General features: G+C 47.7%; 1 protein-coding gene across 1 annotated transcript; it reads right to left on the bottom strand.

The window, feature by feature from the left end:
* Positions 1–12640: 12640 nt before the first annotated feature.
* Positions 12641–20233, bottom strand: LOC119462316 (palmitoyltransferase ZDHHC15A). The gene is made up of 3 exons (XM_037723659.2): positions 19779–20233; positions 17218–17535; positions 12641–13133 (listed from the first exon to the last, which is right to left on the bottom strand). The coding sequence occupies exons 1-3, from the start codon at positions 20231–20233 to the stop codon at positions 12641–12643; spliced, it is 1266 nt and encodes a 421-aa protein (XP_037579587.1).

Raw genomic sequence — 20233 nt, 5'->3', positions numbered from 1 at the left:
GGAAAGACGGGAGTTCCGCCGGCCCCATCCAAAATTGACCAGAAGGCAAACGACAGACTGGCGCCGACTTGAAACAAACACTTATCTTGACACAAGCTGAGACAAATACATGGCGAAGCGTACGCACATAAATGTCCGTGGTGTGGCGAAAAGCCTACATTGGCACACATCACACTCATGTGCGCCAGAAGACCTCCACAAGCTAACACACACAAATTTACTAAAAAAACGCTTCCTAAGGCAGTGGGAGGCATGGCATGGGGACGAGGAACAGGACAGTCAGCTGGCTCTCTTGGACCAAGCCCAGTGAGCCGCTCAAGCCAGTGGGGCCCTGGACTAGGGGCTCCATATACATCTTCCTTCTTTTTTGCCTTTTCCCAATAAAGTTTACTCTCTGTCTCTCCAGGACTGCAATCTGAGTATCATCTGCTGCTAGTGGGAGCACTAGTTTTATCTAGAGTATCGATTTCTTTAAAAAAAGCCGGCAGATCCCACGCCCTGTGGGAGTCGACGTTATGCGAAGCAGTGTGCGGGGAGCCAACCAAGTTAACGAAACGACCATGATAGCACCAAGACTTAGGCGGCTGTTTTATGACCTAAATGACACGCATGTGATGACATTCACGTCATGAGTCCTGAGGAGTCCCTTTAGCTAGGCCTAAGAGACCTTAAGGCGAAAGCCTTAGTCATGCTCATGACTGTGACTTCGACCATCAATCTTTAGCCTTTTCCTTTCACTTAGCACCACATCTGAACCAATTACATTGGTTTCTGAGTGTTAATGTTTTTCGCCGAGTGTTTGTCATTTTTGCTGAGTCATTGTCATGACTATGACAGCTACCACCGTCCTTTAGTGTTTCCTTCACTTAGTAACCACGTCCGAACCCCTTTCAGTGGTTTTTGAGTGTTAATCATTTCCGCTGTGCCACTGTCATTTTTGCTGAGTCAAGCTCATGACAAGGACTTCTACCATCATCCTTTAATGTTTCATTCACTTAGTTTCCACGTCCGAACCCATTTCAGTGGTTCTCTAGATTAAATTTTTTTGGCTGAGTCAATCTCATTTTCGCTGAGTCATGCTCATGGCTATGACTTCTAGCTACCACCATCGTTTATTGGTTCCTTCACTTAGGTCCCACGTCCGAACGAATTTCAGTGGTTCTTGAGCTTAAATTTTTTTGCTGAGCCATTGTCATTTTTGCTGAATCATGCTCATGACAATCACTTCTAACATCGTCCTTCAGTGTTTCCTTCACTTACTGCCCACGTCAGAACCCATTTTGGGTGGTTTTTGAGTGTTCATATTTTTTTCGCTGGGTCATTGTCATTTTAGGCGGCTGTTTTATGACCTACATGACACGCATGTCACGAAATTCATGTCATGACCAATCATTTATGTTCGTCATACACTCTTGTCATACTATGCCAATTTTGGTACCTACCAAGTTATTGAAACGACCAGGAGAGCACCAAGACGTAGGCAGCTGTGTCATGACCTACATGACACACATGTCATGATATTCATGTCATAACCTATCATTTATGTTCGTCATACACTCTTGTCATACTATGCCAGTTTTGGTAAATACCAAATTAACGATATGACCATGCGATCACCAAGACGTAGGAGGCTATAAAAAACGTAGACGGCTATACGTAGGCGCTATATATAAATGCTTCGCATTTAAAAAGAAACAAAACACCTGAAGTTTGCTGCGCGCACTCTGAAAACGCGGAACCGGTTTCCAATGGCATCGTATATGCCGCGCCTATAATTGGGAAAAAAGTAGTGACACCGCCACCCCCCGACCCAGCAACAGGACCAACATCTTCACGAACATGTAAATCCGCAAAGCAACATGTTATGCCCGAAAGACTTCATGAAATCATGCGAATGCAGAGTTTCCGAACCCACCATGTAGCGTTATACAGCGAAGCTGTTACGGGGAGTTCCACAACTGTTTTCGTAAGGCGGAAGCAAAGTGCGGTAGCGTTGTCGGCATAGAATATCAGCTGCAGTACCGGCAACAAGGCAGTGTACATCGGAGCCCGCAAAAGCCGGACGCCGGCATCGATTTTGAATCATCACTAAGTAAAACCAGTATGCATGCAGCCTGGCTTGCAGTTCCGAAGCGGCCTTACGACCACTCGGCCGATCGACGGAGGCTTGGTCAGAGCACATAGCCGTACGGCGGCATTCCTGTACACCATACGCTGGCATCAGTAGAGCGGGCGCAAGCGTACAGGTACATGCTTGCGACAAAGTGAAGAGTTTCACATGATCGGGTCTATGAACAAATAAGGCCAGATAGTGTGAAGTCTTCCAAAGTCTTCTGAAGTTTTCCGTAAAGCATTGCGAAGTCTTCCATAAATTTGGGGCACTTGCAAACAAAACTCTGTAAGATTTCAAAGTATACTTAGGTAGCTAACTAACTGAACTACGAAATATATTCCTACTTGGTCAAGATCACTGCTAAGAATATTAGAGTGGTCATATCCGTCTGGGATGTGCCAACTAAATGTTTGCTTTAAGTAATGTGAAGCACCATGTAAACGAAAACTGCACCCCCCCCCCCCCACACACACACACACATTTACTGGAAAGCAATTTTGTGAAAACTGTTTATTTCTGCCCATTGTTCATTCTTTTTATGAATAGAATATGGCGATCATTATAGCGCAATAAGACATGTGGCAGGACATAGCCCTCCCCACTGAAAAATAAAGCGATGAAAGACGCCCAGAAGGACAGTTTTGTCGTCAGCCCTGCTCTGCGAACACGTATTTCATAGAATACGCAAAAAAAAAATCCGGTACGACAGGAAGGTCCTTTTTGTTTGTTGTTTTTTCAGCCTCGGCTCTGTCCTAGTGGTATCTGATTATCCTTTGTTCTACATTAACTGAACTCCTCCTATATACAGAAAATGTTCTTATCACCTACTCTAAGTACATGCGACCGTCGATTCTGTTCCCTTTTTTGTGCAATTCAATATTGCCTGTACATGATGTTACTCCACAGTCAATACAACCGGCCGCTTGCCTGCTCTGTGTATAACATGATCTTCCCACCCCCACGTTTCTCTGTTTCAATTCAGCTGGAATGAAATCTGTTTCGCTTTCACTCTAGAACCGTACTAGTACCTTTATGTCCCTTAAGACGTTTCCTGTACTTTCTATTGCAAACACTAATCTTCAAGTCCCCTGCTTCTTCATAACGCTATCAGAATCTCAGAATCCCAGTTTCACACCATAAGTTCGAATAATGAAGATCAGGATTTCCTTATATTGGCACATACCTCCCACGGGGGATTGGCCAACTAGCGGGCGGCACGTTTAAAGTAAAATAAGATTATCCGAAGAAATACAAGGCAATATAAATGTTAAGGCATAGAAATGGAAGAGGAATCGTGCAGTATTGATTAAAGGTAAATGAAATAAAAGCTCAGAATTTTGCATGAGAAATATTCAAGTGGAAAACAGAGACATGGTCGACTTTTTCATTTTTTTTAGGAAAATCATGAAACCACTAGTTATTAGTTGAGAAATACACCTGTACATGAGAGTCTTGCAGTTGAATCCCTCTACATGCCTACTCGGGCATTTAAAATTCCGTTTCAATATGTTTTTTTTTAATTAAGCGTGTTAATCAGAACGGGGTGCACCTAGCAAAGCGGGCAGTGGAGAAAGATAGACCATGTGATCTGGACATGTTGAGGGAACTACACCGTATCGTTCCCAAAGGGCAGGCGTACGTTGCGGCGACATGATCCTCTTTGGCGGGAGAGTGTGACAACTAAAACATCTTTGAAGGTTCGATGCCCGTGTACGCAGGCTCCGCTGCGCCCCTTCTTACTCTGTGGATGTCATTTCGCTCAAGAACCCAGCTGCACCATACGGCACTCACTCGCTTTTGAGGCTGGCCTCGGGAGCAGTTAACTCTTCGTTGCACTGTATATGCACAATCACACAAAACGTGACTGCGCGTTAAGCATGCCGTACCCGTCTCGCATACAAACTCCGACATCATTCTCATGAGACTTTTTGCTAGCTCAACGTGTTTTCGTGCGCCTAATACGGCGCTCATTCGAGCAGCTGCATTCAAAAGGGAGCGCGATTCGAGCAACACAACCTATATGAGTGTTGCCCTGGGTAGTCTGCTGTAGCCTCACACACTTCGCCCTCTTGGACAGAGTAAGCGACACCAGCGGGTGACAGTTCCGATGAGGTAATTTTCGTGAGCAGCATTTATAATTTATGCACTTTCAGTGGGCGACAGGCTGCCTATCTCTAACGTTCGCGACCCGGCGACATAGCTTAAGGCTCATCGATGAATGCATTGTATACCAGCTAACGGAGCTCGCGTTTAAGGCCCTTAAACCAAAGCTACCTACATAGCTAGTGATTAGCGTTTCTGTGACATGCATCACTGTACGTACCATATGTCGAATACGGTGTGGAAGAGACACTGTAGACCTATGACAGTGTCTAACACAGAACTCTCCAGAATGGCTCAGAACAGTTTGTCTTATCATAAAATTCAAGTCATTCTTACAAACACGCCATCCGCGCTTTGTACATATATGAAGCGCTTCTATGTCAACCGACATTCACGTCGAGAAGAGTTGTACCTGTGCTTTCTCAAGCATTGCCTACGCTTTTCTATACGAGTTGAAAACACCGTTTTGTACCTCGGTGACATGGATGGGTAAAAGTAAAGACGGGTGTATGGGTGGGTATTATGGGCATCACCTTTGAAAAGGCGTAGTGGCTGATGCCACCAAGGTCCTCATTTTTACTTTTCCTCTGCGCCTACACCGACACAATATCATTGGGAGGCCCAGCTGACAAGCCCAAGTTCTAAGGACCAGCTACGGCTGGTGACCAGCATTAAGCTATCAGCACAGGGCCACGGCTACCTGGAATAAGATGGCCACCCACCTCCGGGCACCAACAGCTCGGTGTCTCCAACAAACTTTATTCACTCACTCCTCTACGGCTATAATCAACCTTTAAAACCTATTGTTCGTTCTGCCCAACCATCAAGTTTGATTTGAATTTGATTCGGTGTTCACTGCACTTACGCCATCAATATTCTAGTCATCTTTTACTATCCTCCAGCGTACAGTAATCTTCTAATATTACTATTATGTCATAGTTCGTATGATAATATTGGTAATGATGATGATTTGTTGGCATCCCCTTGGAAACGAGGTGCAACAAATAGTCAATTAGCCTGCTTGAGCAATCAAGCAATCTAGAGATATTTATCACTTTAGCATTTTGTTTGTGTTTCCTTTATCTTTTCTCTCTTTCTTAAACCCTCTATATCTACCTTGTATAGTTACTTAACGTAACTGAACGTACAGCGCCTGTACCGGATCCGCGGCAGAATTCACAAAGGCAGCTCACCAACAAACTTCAGCGTAATAAAGCTCTTACGCAATAATCGCACTCACAAAATAAAAAAAAAACGTTCGTAAGATCAGCAAGCTTGCGTTACAAGCTTTTGCATGCACAGAAGACGTTTAGTAACTTTGTAATATGGCCATTCCTTTGGCGGCGCGGTGAACGGGAAGAGCGCGGTCGTGCTTGTCAGCGCTGTAGCAGACGGCCGCAAAAGGAAGCTGTCGAAAAGGGCTCTTTAGTGATTTGCCGTCAGAATATAGCCTCAACTACAGACACATGATGTACAATCATGCTATCTGTTGACCGCGACTTTTTCTTTCCTTGTCGCTTAATCCGAGCTTTGTTTCCTTCTCGCTCTCGTACAAAGCCGCAAAGCAAATGCACTTTCACTTCGGCTGCACTCTTATCTTAGCCTAAGAGCTTCTTTGGCTAAGAAATTCCGTACGAAGGGCACAGCTTAGGCTATACCCACGAACTGTTATATAATTTACTTCCCTGAATTTTCTTCTACCAATAGTCTAACCTAAAGTCCCTAGATATTCTTTTTGTTTCTTTAAGTAGCGACAAGCTTTGAAGCACCGCCGACGAATCTCATTGGGCGGCGCTCATTCCAGCAGCCATCTTCTTCCTAACGCTGTTCACCCGCAATCACTAGCATGGTGCTGCGAACAGCGTAGACTAGAGCACTGCACGGGCCGATTTTTTCAGCCTGAGCCTGGCCCGGGCCCGTTTTTACGTTGGGCGACCCGCCCGAGCCCGATCAAAACTTTAATGGCGAGACCCAGGCCCGGACCGGGCCCGGAAATAATCTACGTTACCCGCCCGGCCCGGCCCGCCACCCCTTTACCTTAGGCCCAAGCCCGGCCCGAGCCCGGCTCGAAACTGGCCCGAGACCGAAAAATACATGTTTTTCAGAGTTGAGACGCCCGAGAATAACTCGCTGCACGTTACATGCACACCATCAGAAAGCCCGAGCCCGGCCCGGGCTTTCGGGTAAGCCCGAGCCCGTGCAGTGCTCTAGCGTAGACGACAGCGGCCGTTGACGGTCACATGCTATCTAGGAAGATAATGGTGGCCGACGGAGTAGATGTCGCTACTTAAAAAAGCTGGCAGATCCCACGCCCTGTGGAAATCGATGTTATGCAAAGCAGTGGGCAGCCTACCAAGTTATCGAAACGTCCATGAGAGCACCAAGACATAGGCAGCTCTTTCATAACCTACATGACACGCATGCCATGACATTCATGTCATGAGTCCTCAGGAGTCCCTTTAGCTACACCTAAGAGACCTAAAGGACTTAGGTATGCTCATGACTATGACTTCGACCATCAATCTTTAGCCTTTTTCTTCACTTATTACCACATTCGAACCTATTCCATTGGTTTTTGAGTGATAGTCTTTTTTCGCAGAATCGTTCTCATTTTTGCTGAGTCATGGTCATGACTATGACTTCTACCACAATCCTTTATTGTTTTCTTCACTTTTTTGATTATCACGACCATGAAAGCATCAAGACGTAGGCAGCTGTTTCATGACCTACATGACACGCATGTCATGATAGTCATGCCATGACATATCATTTGTGTTCGCCATATACTCGTGTCATACATAGTCTGCCAATTTTGGTACATACCAAGTTAACGAAATGACCATGAGAGCCAAAGACGTAGGCGAATAGATAGATAGATAAATAGATAGATAGATAGATAGATAGATAGATAGATAGATAGATAGATAGATAGATAGATAGATAGATAGATAGATAGATAGATACTGTCAAAGTAGCAAATGTTCGCCACGAATACATAGATAGATAGATAGATAGATAGATAGATAGATAGATAGATAGATAGATAGATAGATAGATAGACATACATACATACATACATACATACATACATACATACATACATACATACATACATACATACATACATACATACATCCTGTCAAAGTAGCAAATGTTCGCCACGAAATGCTTCGCATTTAAAAGAGCAGGAAATCTAGGGACTTTAGTCTAACCGTCCGTTGCTTATGTGGACTGCTGACCGGTTAATGCACTTTAAATCCCCGTACTTCTGAAAGCTGCACGTTTCCTACGGGTCTGGGTGGGGTGAATACCTTCGCATTTCCTTATGATGTCTTAGTTGTCTCCGGATTATCGCTGAAGCACATGCATGCCTCATCCTGTTGCGAATACTTACTCCGGTATGTTTTGCAACGAGCTCGTGTCTCAAATAGCTAGGCTCTGCATAGTCTGAAACATGGTCTGCAGAGCATAGCACACTACAGCGAAAAAAAATTGTTGCTGCATGAACCACCGTGCAGTGCATCATGCACTGCACCTCAGGCGCTATCGTTGTACAAATGAACGAATAAATATTGTTACGTTGGGGAAGTCACACATACAGTTGCATTTACCACTACACGTGAAATCGTCTTCTTCGGACTGGTTCCCACTCTTGGTTGCGCCGTAACATAACCCCCCCCCCCCCTTTAAGGCGCGGCGCTAACTATAAGGCACGAGAACTCGCGACAAAGTGAGGCTTCAGCCAGGACACATGCACAACGTCTGTGGGGCCACGCGAGTCCAGTGGAGCGATCTCGTAGTTCACATCGCCAAGGTGACGCAATATCGTGTAGGGCCCTGTGTAGCGCGGCATCAGCTTTACAGACAAGCCAATGCGGCGACATGGTGTCCATCGGAGGGCAACACAGCCAGGAGTTAATCGAACGTCCAGATGTAGGCTGTCGTCCCGGATATGCTGCGTGGCTTGAGACTCAGTAAGCCGGGAGCCTGTAATCTGGCGTGCCGCGTGAGCGCGGGTTTAGGCGTCTTGAGCATATTCCGTGGGAGGAGTCTTCGTCGAAGAAGGAAGAGGCGTGTCAAAGGGCAAAGTAGGGTGGCAGACGAACAGAAGGTAAAAGGGTGAAAAGCCAGCGGTATCGTGACGGGACAAATTATAGCCGAAGGTCACGAAGGGTAATGTGCTGTCCCAATCACTGTTGTCAGAAACGTACATCGACAGCATTTCTGTCAACGTGCGATTGATTGCGCCGCTCCGTGAGTCTGTTTGTCTGCGGGTGGTAGGCGGTGGAAAGCATGTGCTCGGCAGAACAGGAGCGAAGTCGGTCTTCAACAATGCGGGGCAAGGAGGTACGGCCGCGATCAGTCAGGATCTTCCGGGGTCCGCCGTGATGGAGGATGACGTCATGTAAAACGAAATCCGCCACCTCAGTTGCACAGCTTGTGCGGAAAGCTCGCGTGATCGCGTACCGGGTCGCGTAATCAGTGGCGATAATGACCCACTTATTGCCAGCTTTTGACGTCGGAAAAGGGCCGACAAGATCGATACCGACGCGAAAGAATGGTCTGCGGGCACATCGATGGGGTGAAGGCGTCCAGCGGGCAGCACAGCAGGTTTTTTTGCGACGCTGACAGAGCGCACAGGCTGCAACGTAGCGGTGCACAGAGCGGTACAGGCCGGGCCTGTTGAAACGGCGCCGTACACGGTCGTAGGTACACGAAACGCTGAGTTGGCCTGCAGTAGGGGCGTCATGCAACTGCTGCAGAATTGAGGTCCAGAGATGGCGTGGTACAACGAGTAAAAATTCTGGTCCTTCAAGGCATAAGCTTCGGCAGTAGACAACGTCGTCGCGGTTCGCGAACATGCGGAGTGTGGGCTCCGAATGTCCAGAATTGAGACGATTGATAAGAACACGTAAGCAGTCATCACGCCGTTGTTCTGTGCGGATGTCGTGCAGATCATAAATGGCCAGGACGCAAGAGTCGGTGTCATGCGTATATTCTTCAGGACGCAAGTAAGTCGGTGCTGCTGAACTGGTGCTGTAGGCAAATTTCTCGGCTAACTGGGTTGGGAAAAAGCGCTGCAGGAGCCATGGCTCCATGGCCGCACTATCTGCGTCGTCATCTGATGATGATGCTCGCTGCATTTCTAGCCTGTCATCGCAAGAGGATGTCGCAGCTGTGCTCGGCAGACGTGCGAACGGCGTTGCAATGCGACGGCTCTTGGCTTGCTCAAAGCGTTGACACTCTTTTACAGCGAAAGCTGTATATGGCTAGTCGAAACGAAAAGCCGTTCGTCCCATGTTTCTCTAAACGTTTCCATTGGCTGCGCCGTCAGTTACGTCGTTCTCTACGTCGCACCCAAGCGCGCGCGCCATTGATAGCGCCGTTAATCACGCCGTCAGCGAACACGTTCCCGCCATTGCCACGTTGACGCTGCTCTGCCCGCAACGCCGTCTCCTCGGCTCGCCGCTGCCGCTGTCGATATCTCGAGTTAGCTCGGCGTCGTGGTTAGCAGCATCCGCCCGCCATTGGCGCTTGCGTTCCACTTCGCAATTTCAACGTAGGTGTTTCGTCGCAGCCGAAACCAAAGTGGCGCTCGAGAAACTCCCGCCGAAAGCGGGCGTTAGCCCCGGAGAACGCGTTCCCGCCATTGCCACGTTGACGCTGCTCTGCCCGCAACGCCGCCTCCTCGGCTCGCCGTTGTAGCATGCGTTAAATATCTCAAGTTATCTCAGCGTCGTGTTTAGCAGCATCCGCCCACCATTGGCGCTTGCATTCCACTAGAAACACAAACATGTAACCAACAATTAAGAAACGCTTCAATACAGCGTCGGCATTAACCCACTGCTAAACACCGGGGCCGCACGTTTCAGCTTTGCTGGTTATTCATCTGTACGGAGGGCTTTTATGATGTCCTGTACCGTTTCACAATTTTGCACATGAGCAGGTTGAACCCATCGTCAGCGATCCCCTTCAGACGTGCCCAACCTTGTCTGACTCAGGCATATCGCTGTCGGCCTTACGGCACAGAGCCAGCACGTCCTGGATGTAAGAGACATACGATTCTGTGGAGGTTCGGACGCGGGTCGCTAGTTGTTTCTTAGCAGGCGCCCTTCCAACCGGGGGCCGGTCGAACAAGTCCCTCAGCTTCTGTTTGCACGTGTCCCAGTCGTTAAACTCTTCCTCGTGGTTGTCATGTCCTACCTTCGCCGTGCCTTGTAGGTAGAAGACCAAGTTTGCCAACATAATCGTGGGATCCCATTTGTTGTGGACACTTACACGCTCATACGGGGCGATCCGGTCTTCTACGTCAAGGTGGTCGGTGCCGCAGAACGTCCCTGGATCCCGCGGCCCAGCCAGTACACAGTCGGGGTCGTAGGCGTTGATGCGGGCCGCACCGTTCCGGATCCTGTTTAGTCCTTCATGTTTTCCTGTCCGAAGTGATGACCGCTGCGGAGCTCCGTTGTTTCTCGTGGATACCCCGCACCTCTCACCAACGTGTTACGTTGCGGAAGTCACATATACAGGTGTATTTACGATACATACAAGAGAGGCAACGGAAAATAAACAAGATGGCTGGCGAGACCGATTCTACCTCTACACGTGAAATTGTCTTCTTCGGACTGGCGCTACTCTTGTTTGCGCCATAACAATATTTTTGAAAGAAATAACATCTTTCCTTTTTTATCACAATGCATACTTAACAGTCGGAACCATTCCACAGAGGTAGAATTCTATTTCGAAGAATTTGAGAATTTCCGATATTTTAAAGCAAATGTCAATGCCAAGGCTGGCCGGTATAGGGAATTCAACCATATCTACGCAGTTTCAGCTCAAAATTTTTATTCCTCTGCTCTTTTCTATTCCACTGCTCTTTGTAAGGCGTTCTAAGGGCTCTTTTCTATTGCACTGCTCTTTGTAAGGCGTTCTAAGGGATCCCTCTGTAGGTTAATTTCCATTGTATTTGCCGATTTCCTAATGCCAAGGAAACGGGCGAATAATAGCCACTTTTTGCTTGTGGCAGCTTGCATACATGGGATGATCGCGGAAGAAGGGAAAGGTGCCGTCAAAAAGCATGCTTCGTTTGGAGTATACCTTTAATAAAAGAAACGTAACCACTAGACACGGCAACAGCTGCGAACAAACTGAAAAATAAATTTATTCAACGTATGATACTCCACGTTTCTGCTATTTCTGAAAAAAAATAATCACCTTGCACGTTTGTACATGCGTCGCAGCGTCAAGACAACACGCCAAGCGGCTGTCCAGCCAACCAACACTTGAACCACGATGCGATGCGCCCGTGTGAAGTAATGACGGTACTAACATTCTCGCAGGCTAGGAAGAATGGCGCACAACGTCGCTTCGAGCAAACGAGTTTCGCTGTGTGTTCTGTGTACCACGTAGACAAACACAAGTGGTGAACGCAAGTAAACATTTAACATCGCATCACGGCTGTAGTAGGCTGTCGACATCAGCGCAAAATATCGTCAATGAACGCAAACAGAACAGAAATCCTCCCTTACATCGATTCCCACAGTGCGCGTAGTCTGGATATCTTGTTCACTTTGTTTTTATTATATTTTAATTATGGATTATCAAAGAGCAATTATATTAACGGGACAGTGACGCCGGGTATACGTATCTAATGCTTACCGCAGTGGAAATGTTGCATTTATACGAGCACCTACCCGCCACGGTGGCTCAATTAGCAAAGGCGTTGCACTGTTGAGCACGAGGTCGCGAGATCGAATGCCGGTCGCGGCGCCGCGTTTCAATGGAGGCGCAATGCAAAAACGTCCGTGTGCTTGCGTTGTAGTGCACGTTAAAGAACGCCAGGTGGTCAAAATTAATCCGGAGTCCTCTACTATGGCGTGCCTCATATTCGGAACTGGTTTAGGCACGCAAACCCCCAGAAGAAGCACACGAGTACCTCCGACGCTCGGCCTGAGCTGAAAGACTTGCGATGATGTCACAATTACCGCCCCACCCCTTTACAGTCAAATTCAACCACAAGGATTTGTGTTCTGTACCTCTTGCACCCGTGTAAACTCCGTATGAAAGAATATTAATACGTTGAGTCAAATTTATTCTATTATTAACACGCTAATTGTTGGTGATCTCGCAATGGTCTTCAAAGCATATGGAATGAATTTAATGGGCATACAAATGACGCAGTTAAGCGAAGTCTAGATGTAAAATTACATCGGATTTTCCGGCAACTCCGTATAGCACGGGCAGAGGCACTACATTAGTGTAACCAAGCAATATCAATACAAAAAGATATATTTCGTTTCGATAACTTGTTCATCGACAAGGCCTCGCAACGCGGCGAGTACATCTCCGAGCATCGCGTACATGTCCGCGCGACGCAACCGAATTCGCAAGGCTCCGGCGACGACATGCACGCTCGGGTTATACAAATCACTGCACATCCACCGACGTCAGCGACGTCGGTGGCGCCATCGACGACGTGGCGTCCTTCTCGTCCATCGAGTGAAGCCGTGACGCGGGCGTCTCGCTGCCCGGCACAATGGTGATGGCCATTGGAGGCAAACGGGCGTGGCGACCACCGCCAGCTCCCCGACGCGGCAGCTGCAACGGCGTCGACAACGTCAGGGCCACCGATTCGCTGGATGGAACCGGATAGCGGCACGAGGGTGGACCCACGACCGGGGGCATCCATGAGGGCGTGGCAGTCCCGGTGACCACGGTGGCGGGAGGGACCGGTACGGAAGGCCTTCGCGCCTCGACTGCCACCGACGCAGGAGGACCATACACGTTCCGGTCCGGATGCAGTCGCGTCGGGAACCGGGTCCCGTCACCGACCGCCGTGAACACCGGGAGCAGCCAGAGGGCCTTGCGGCGGCCGAACACCTCGGCGATGTTGTTGCAGCAGCCCACGTCGAAAGAGTCCCTGTAAAGCGGCACGCTTGTCCGGATGGTGTTCCACGGGGCTACTTGCAAAGCTAGCGCATAGAAGACGAGTAGTTTTGTTTTGTTCTTCGTCTTCTGCGCACTGGTTTGATATGCCGTAACAAAGAGAACCTCCCGGAACAAAGGATACGTCAACGGGTTGCTGAAGCTAGCAAACATTTGGCAGCTATAGTGGTTTCGAAATGCTGTAGATATAAAGTGCATGACCCAATACGTGGATCTCATGATTTTGGAACGCGCAACGGTACTTAATTGCGCGCAAAGTTAAAGCGATGCACACCAAGAAGCACTTTCGCTTTATGTATAGCCAGAGGAGAAGCTCGTCATGGGCAAGCAGCCACGCTGGTTGAGTGACAAAGTATGTAAAGTTGAAACACGTATAAAGCCATATATTTCAGATGCAAGAACAAAGCGTATTTTATAAAACACTTCTTAAGATCAATCTTCGACGATGAGTTTAACTGCTTTATACTCCCTTTCGGACTTAGAAGAAAACACTGCAGTAGCTATATGCAAGTATAGTGCAGTCATACAAGTCCCGCATCAAGCGTTTCGCAGAGCCGTCGTTTATCTGTGACGTCCCGTTTCCGCTAAACGAAATAAGTACTTCCTATAATACAACTACAACTTGTGAACGTAAGGTTACGTCAAATCACGTATTATTTGTGCACATTTGTGCTTCCAGTATACGACGTACCTGTTTGTTCGCGAGTACAAGCAATGCGATGTGGCCGCTGGTCGGAGAAACGTGTCACTTCTCTCGTTCGGTGGCAAATAGGTTCCGATCTGCGATGCCTTACGTGTAACAGTTACGTCAAACATTCCAATAAGGTATGGCACTTCATGTTTCATTGAATTGCATGTCGCTTACATATATATTCCGTTCTTTCAAATCTGACACGCTATTTATATTCACGAATGCAAGCAGTAAGATAAGTAGATAAGTCTCTCTAGCCTTCTTAGAGTTACCCGATCTGTATGAAACGGGGTATAAGGATTGCTGAATACGCCACCTCTGAATCAAATGATTCTGGAAGCAGTATTCTTAACGAACTGAAGGAGAACTACAATAAAGCCAGTAAAGCGGGTAGCTTGATTTTGACAATGGCAAACTTGCTTATAGCCCTCAAGATGAAGAAGCAGATAGACAAGCCATGAAGCGTTATGAGATCAGTCTAATAATAGACAGTTTTAGTTTAGCGTGGTTACCGGAATAGCGGGCGTACCGGAATAGCGGGATCGAAGTGCGCATGCGCAGAACGCTAACCGACCCATACCGTTTACCGTGCGCACGCTATTTCTCAGAGTTAACGTTACCGTGTTAGCGTGTTTACGTAGTGTACGTAAAACATGGCGGCGGTCCCGGCCGCCCGCTTCGAACTGAATTTGGCGTTGTTTTTGTAGAATTCACTTCGTTCGTAGCAAATGACTGCGTAAACGGCTTTTGCTTAGTCTCATGTCGCTTCGCCGAGAGAGTGTTATGGCTAATCTTGAGGAATTTTCCGAGATCGCTTCTCGTTTCGAACGCGCCTAAGCCTAACGAGAGAAATTTTTTCTGAGATCCGAACGCCATCTGTCGCTAAATTCGGGAGATATGCGCAACGACGGCATATGGCCTCTGAGATTGGAAGATTTTGGAGGCTATGGTAGACAGCTTGTACTGCTTGTCTGTTTCGTTGCAGATCGACGGACATGTGAAGTAAAAATACAACGCGCTCCTGGCTTCCATTGCGCTGCCTATCGCACTTTCCGGACGCACACACACATAGAATTAGGTGCCCTGTGTATGCGAAATTCAAAGCGTAATGGAATAGCGTCCCGCACGTAAACTACGCTATCACGCTATACTAAAACTCTCTTTCTGCAAAGTTCGTTTGCGGAACGGTAACGCTATTTCCCGTAACACCGCTATTACGCTAACGCTAAACTAAAACTGTCTAATCAGGCGTGGTATGATAAAAAAGTGAAAAGTTAAGCGAGAACATCACAAACTTAATTGAAAAAAAAAGTCGAGTTATTCGTCACCAGCATAGCCAAAACAAAGCACCCGCGCGAAAATTCGTGTTACAATACGCGGAATACAAAATTTGACCTAATCCTGTATTGCATAGTAAAGCTTGTTCCCAATCTAATTGTGTGGCTGTATTTGTGTGGCTGTATACATACTAGCGCAATAACAACACACGTGGAAGAAGAGAGGATAGATCTTAAAGGGATATGCGGGGGGACTAGTTGGTGTATACTTGACATATTGAGTGCTAAAAACAAACACAACACAAAGAAAAGGAAATGGAATGGAGCGCTTGTCCCGTGTCCACCGCTATATTTCTTTGTGCTTTGCTTGTTTTTTAGTGCTCACTAATTATGTAAAGGCGATAGGTCCCAACTTGAAATCGAGTGCATTGTTGACTCGACAGATGTGGAGCAGCGATGCATTCAAGCTTGAGCTGCCTAATGCATCTGTCGGCGATGAATTCCGGTTGCTTGACAAATTGCTATACGATACGCACTTGAGTGATGAGTGCGTGAACGTACATATATTTGCACTGCATTGCTTTGTTTTACTTGTAGGACGAGTGCTGTCAACATTTAGTTCGTGCGAAGGATTTTAGTTGTGGGTGCTTGCGCAAACCCTTCTAACCCAGAACTCAGTGACAACGACTACGCATGTTTTAAAATTCGCGAACAGGGACGCGAGTTTAATGTTTTATTGTCTCTCTACTGAGTGGTTGCGCTTTCTCAAAGGAAGGCGCTCAATATACATTGGCACGCTGTATTGAAGAAACCGGCTGCGAAGGTTGGTGGCATTACCCGCCACTGTAGCCTGGTGGTCATGGAGCTGCAGATTCGATCACGGCCGCGGCAGTCGCATTCTTATGGTGGCGGCATGAAAAAACACTCGTGTTCTTAGATTTATCTAAATGTTAAAAAAACCTCGGGTGGTCAACATTAATTCAAATAACTAAACACCGATTTATTTATATCGTGGTTTTTACACGTAAACCTCCAAAATTTATTTAGTTTGAATAAGTGACATTCCCAGGAATAAACGCATTGCTGAAAATCATTGTATCACGAAATTTAGCGCCCCAAAGCAAACACGGGCTATGAGAAACACGCAGTAGTGGGGGTGTCAGGATTTACTTCGATCACCTGGGAATTGCCTTACGTGGACCCCATACGCGCAGTTAGTGGTGTTACGCAGGCCTAATATTGTCTGTTAGTCTGTTGTTAGTCTAAAATGACCGCAATGCGTGCATTTTAGCTAGGCATGTGTGTCAGAGCCATTTTCGCATTCTGCGCGCAAATTAAATCACGTCTGTGCAGCATGCATATAGTGCAACATAGCTGCTCAGTTCACTAGGCTTTAAAAAGAAACTTAAAAAAACGTTTTCTGCACATTTCAAAACATTCTGTACAATCAGATCACTCCCAGGCATTTTCAGTCCTGAGATTTTATATTTGCTCACAAAACTCGCCGTATCCAAAGACAGAAGAATCAAAGTCGCGCTCTACTTCGTCATCTGAAGCTACCTCGATCGCACTAGAAAATTGAGATTTAAGGCTGATTATTTATAATAAATAAATTTCATTTCACTGCACGTTCGACTATGCCTCTCCCAGTGACCTCGACTCATACCCTTTATCTAAGGAAGCCAACTACATCTAATGCGAGCAACTGTTTACGATAAAGGCTTTTTATCGATAGCACCAATGTCGGATCTAGGGTAGCGCAGAGGGTTTGGGGACTCATACACAATTTTTCTGCATAACGTATGTACCAAGACCACGTTATGGGCCAGAAAAGGTGTCGGCAATATTCGGCAAGGAAGGGAGGGGGTATACAGGATCCCACCCAGGCCACCAGTGCTTAGTACTCTATCGCCGACAACTGCGTTTCCCTTTTCAGTGCCATGCACTGTTCGGTTAAATCAGTAAACATACTGAAGCACGTCTGCTTGTATTCGTCTCTCTTTGCGCTCAGCATTACTGTGTCTCCCTTTAGTGAGCACCCGTTCAAATAAAGGGTTGATAAACAGCTGTCGCATCCGCATGGCGTATACCTTTGATCCTTGAACTGGTGCGGTCGTAGGTCCTCGAGAGTGGTGACGTTGCTGCAGACCATGGTGATGTGGAAGTAGAGGAAGGAGCCCAGCGTCAGCGACAGCACCACGCCGAACACGTACAGGAATGTCGTGTGAAGCGTGACGTCAGAGGCGGCGTGGCCGGACCACAAGCCGGCCACGTGGTGCGTCGCGCTCAGCAGCCCGAACACGCTCAGGGCCACCACGTAGAATATCGTGAGCAGGAAGAACTTGTACGTGCTGAAGCAGACGCAGTTGTTGAACCACGGACAGTGGTGGTCCATCTTTGGTATGCACCTGGAAACAATCGGCCAAAGGATGTGCCACCCTTTCCACACTGCACACGCCACTGATTTATAGATATCGCATTAACCTAGATAATCATTTCGCAAGCGGGTTCCGCCAGAATGCCCTTAATAGAATTCGCGAGCTATGTTACTAGCGCAGAAGTATCCATTCATCATGTAGCAGGGGCGCGGAATGAAATATACACTCCTATCAAGTTCTAATCAAATCAATCAATCAAAAAGGGGAACTTTATTATATACTTAGGAAAAGGTAATACAGAGATATTTGGACCGATCGCTTTAATGGCTAGTGACCGCTCCAATACGAAAATGATTAGCAATCTTGTACAAACAGCTACTGGTAATAATACATATAATTGCTATACATAAGTACTAATTAGCAACCAGCTATATTTTTACAACATGAACCACCAAATAATCTACATCAATAACAAAACAAACACAAGAAAAAAGAAAAAAGACGTGCTGAGGGTAGTGCACAACATGGAAAGCACATCAGAAAAAGGTCACGACAATGCTTGGTTAGAGAGCTAGTAGCGCTTACATATGTCGAAATTCGTTGCAAGTTTTATTTCAAGAGGTAAGTCATTAAACAACTTAGAAGTGGAAAACTTGACTAGCCTTTCACCGTCGACACTCAAGCACACATGGAGATTAAGACTGGCGTTGCATGCGTGTCGGGTATTTAGCGATGGGGAAATGAAGACGTTACGAGCCAGAGGTGTATTAGTGTTTATTATCTTCCTTACGAGGCAGGAGATCTTGTAGTTCCGCATAGTAATGAACGACAGCTTAGGTAGTCTGTCACACCGAGCACTACTGGGCTGGCGCACCGGGGGAAAAGTAATGATACGCACAGCCCGCTTTTGTAAACGGTGTAACGGTCTTAGGTTGACATAACATAAGATGCGACTAATGAAGCCGCTTCTTAAGTTTACTTTTACGGTCACACACTTTTTATTGTTGTCGTTGTCGTTGTTTCAGTAGTCATTAAATTGTGGAGTAGAATGGCAAATGTATATTACTACTGTGCCTCACTCCGTGCTAACATTACGCATTAGAAAAAATTAGCGCAGCTTGCACTAACTTGTGCAAGGCTGGAGAAACAGCTCAGCTGGTACTCACCTATCTCATACCGAGCTCATAGGTGACCGCGAGCTCATATAGTAGAGAGATTGGTGTCGAGCCAAAGCTGGTCACAGACGCGGCAGCTGTGGCCAAACTCGACGCCTAGAAATTCCCGCTGGAATCGGCCATCAGCGCCACCCGTTGATTGACGGACTCGACGCTGGTAATTCTCCGTGACTTGGTAGCCTGGATCACTTGCCCGACATCGCTGGTCGTTCAGTCGCCTACGCTCGCTTTCCCGCACTCGGAATTCAGGATCCTCGGCACATTGTCGCTGTTTAGCAGCAGTGGCGCTTGGGCGCGATACTCCGGATTAGCACACAATCGCTGTATTCTTTCTCGGCTGGCGGCACGACGAGCTTCCAGCTGAGCTGCTGCTTCTTCAGGAGTCTTGTACTTCTTCGGTCGTCCCATGTTACATTTACTAAGTGCGAAGTCTACGAGAGTTGTGTGTGTCGCCGTAGCGACGACATGACCTTTATAATCATTGCGACGTCGTGGCCAAGCTTCACAAATTGTTGTCATGACTAAGCAATGCAAGAATTGTGGCGCGAAGCAATGGCATGGCTGGGCGAAGCTGGGTAAGTGATTGCTAGGCGACCGCATTGACGGAGCGGGTCTGCTGGAACGCGTTCTCGGCATTGCAACACGGTGGAACCCGGTGGCAGCATTGGAACGCCGTGTCGGTGTTGTAAGCTGCGCTATGCAACGCGCAGTGACGTCATCGCTGGCGCGGCGGCGGAGGAGCGTTGCCGGAGCTAGGAGAAGCGAGGCGCAGCTGTGGCAGGTGTTTGCTAGGCAACGCATAGTGATGTCTTCGCTAGGCGAGTTTGCGCGAACGCTACGCGGGGAAACGAAAACCTTCAACAGCTCCGCTGTTAAAACGCGATCAACAATGCTCGAGTAAAGGGTGCCTGAAGCTGGAGCCAACGTTTCGGCAAAAGGACTCTCTTTCATTCTGGCAAACAGGTCCTGCTGCTAAAACGTGAGCTCCGGCCTGACACATTCCTTGTTCGCGACCACCGGTGATCGTCGCGAACCTCCATCTTCCTGTGAATATATATGTTGTTTGAACACAAAGGACACACATACAAAGCAGTTCACCTCTTGCACTGGGAGCAGTGATGGGCCCGGTCGGGCTTGACCTGCTTGCAGGTGTCGCAGAAGCGCACCACCCCGTTGGAACCTCGCGTCAGCACGCCCCGGTTGTCGGCCAGGATCTCGAGGAACTGGCGGCGCGCGTCGTCGTCGGCGCATTGCTCCATCAGCCGCTGGTCGCTCTCGCTGAGCGAGAAGTAGCGCGGTATGGGCGCCACGCTGGTCACGGTGGTCTGCACGAACGACCAGAGGCACAGCAGCAGCAGCAGGTGGAAGACGCCGCCGAACACGACCCGCTGCACGTCGTCCTCGAGAACGTGGCCGCAGAAGATGAAGATGTAGACGTAGTAGGTCCAGACAAACAGAGCCACCACCATGGCGACGGGAAGCCAGGCGACCAGGCGAGTCGTCGCGGAACGACGGGACCCCGTCGGCTCTGGGTCTTCCGAAGAGGAAGACAT

The sequence above is a fragment of the Dermacentor silvarum genome, chromosome 8, assembly GCF_013339745.2.
Source record: "Dermacentor silvarum isolate Dsil-2018 chromosome 8, BIME_Dsil_1.4, whole genome shotgun sequence".
NCBI classification, from domain to species: Eukaryota; Metazoa; Arthropoda; class Arachnida; order Ixodida; family Ixodidae; genus Dermacentor; species Dermacentor silvarum.
Note: the sequence above shows the minus strand (reverse complement) of the source record. Positions and strands in the feature narration are given on the sequence as shown.

What these genes read in the sequence shown, in the direction of transcription:
- LOC119462316 (XM_037723659.2), bottom strand. Translation starts at nt 20,233, where the DNA reads ATGTCTTCCTCTTCGGAAGACCCAGAGCCGACGGGGTCCCGTCGTTCC. An exon ending in CACTGCTCCCAGTGCAAGAG is followed by an intron (nt 17,536 to 19,778) that starts GTGAACTGCTTT and finishes GATTGTTTCCAG; the next exon opens with GTGCATACCAAAGATGGACC. An exon ending in CACCAGTTCAAGGATCAAAG is followed by an intron (nt 13,134 to 17,217) that starts GTATACGCCATG and finishes GCCGCTTTACAG; the next exon opens with GGACTCTTTCGACGTGGGCT.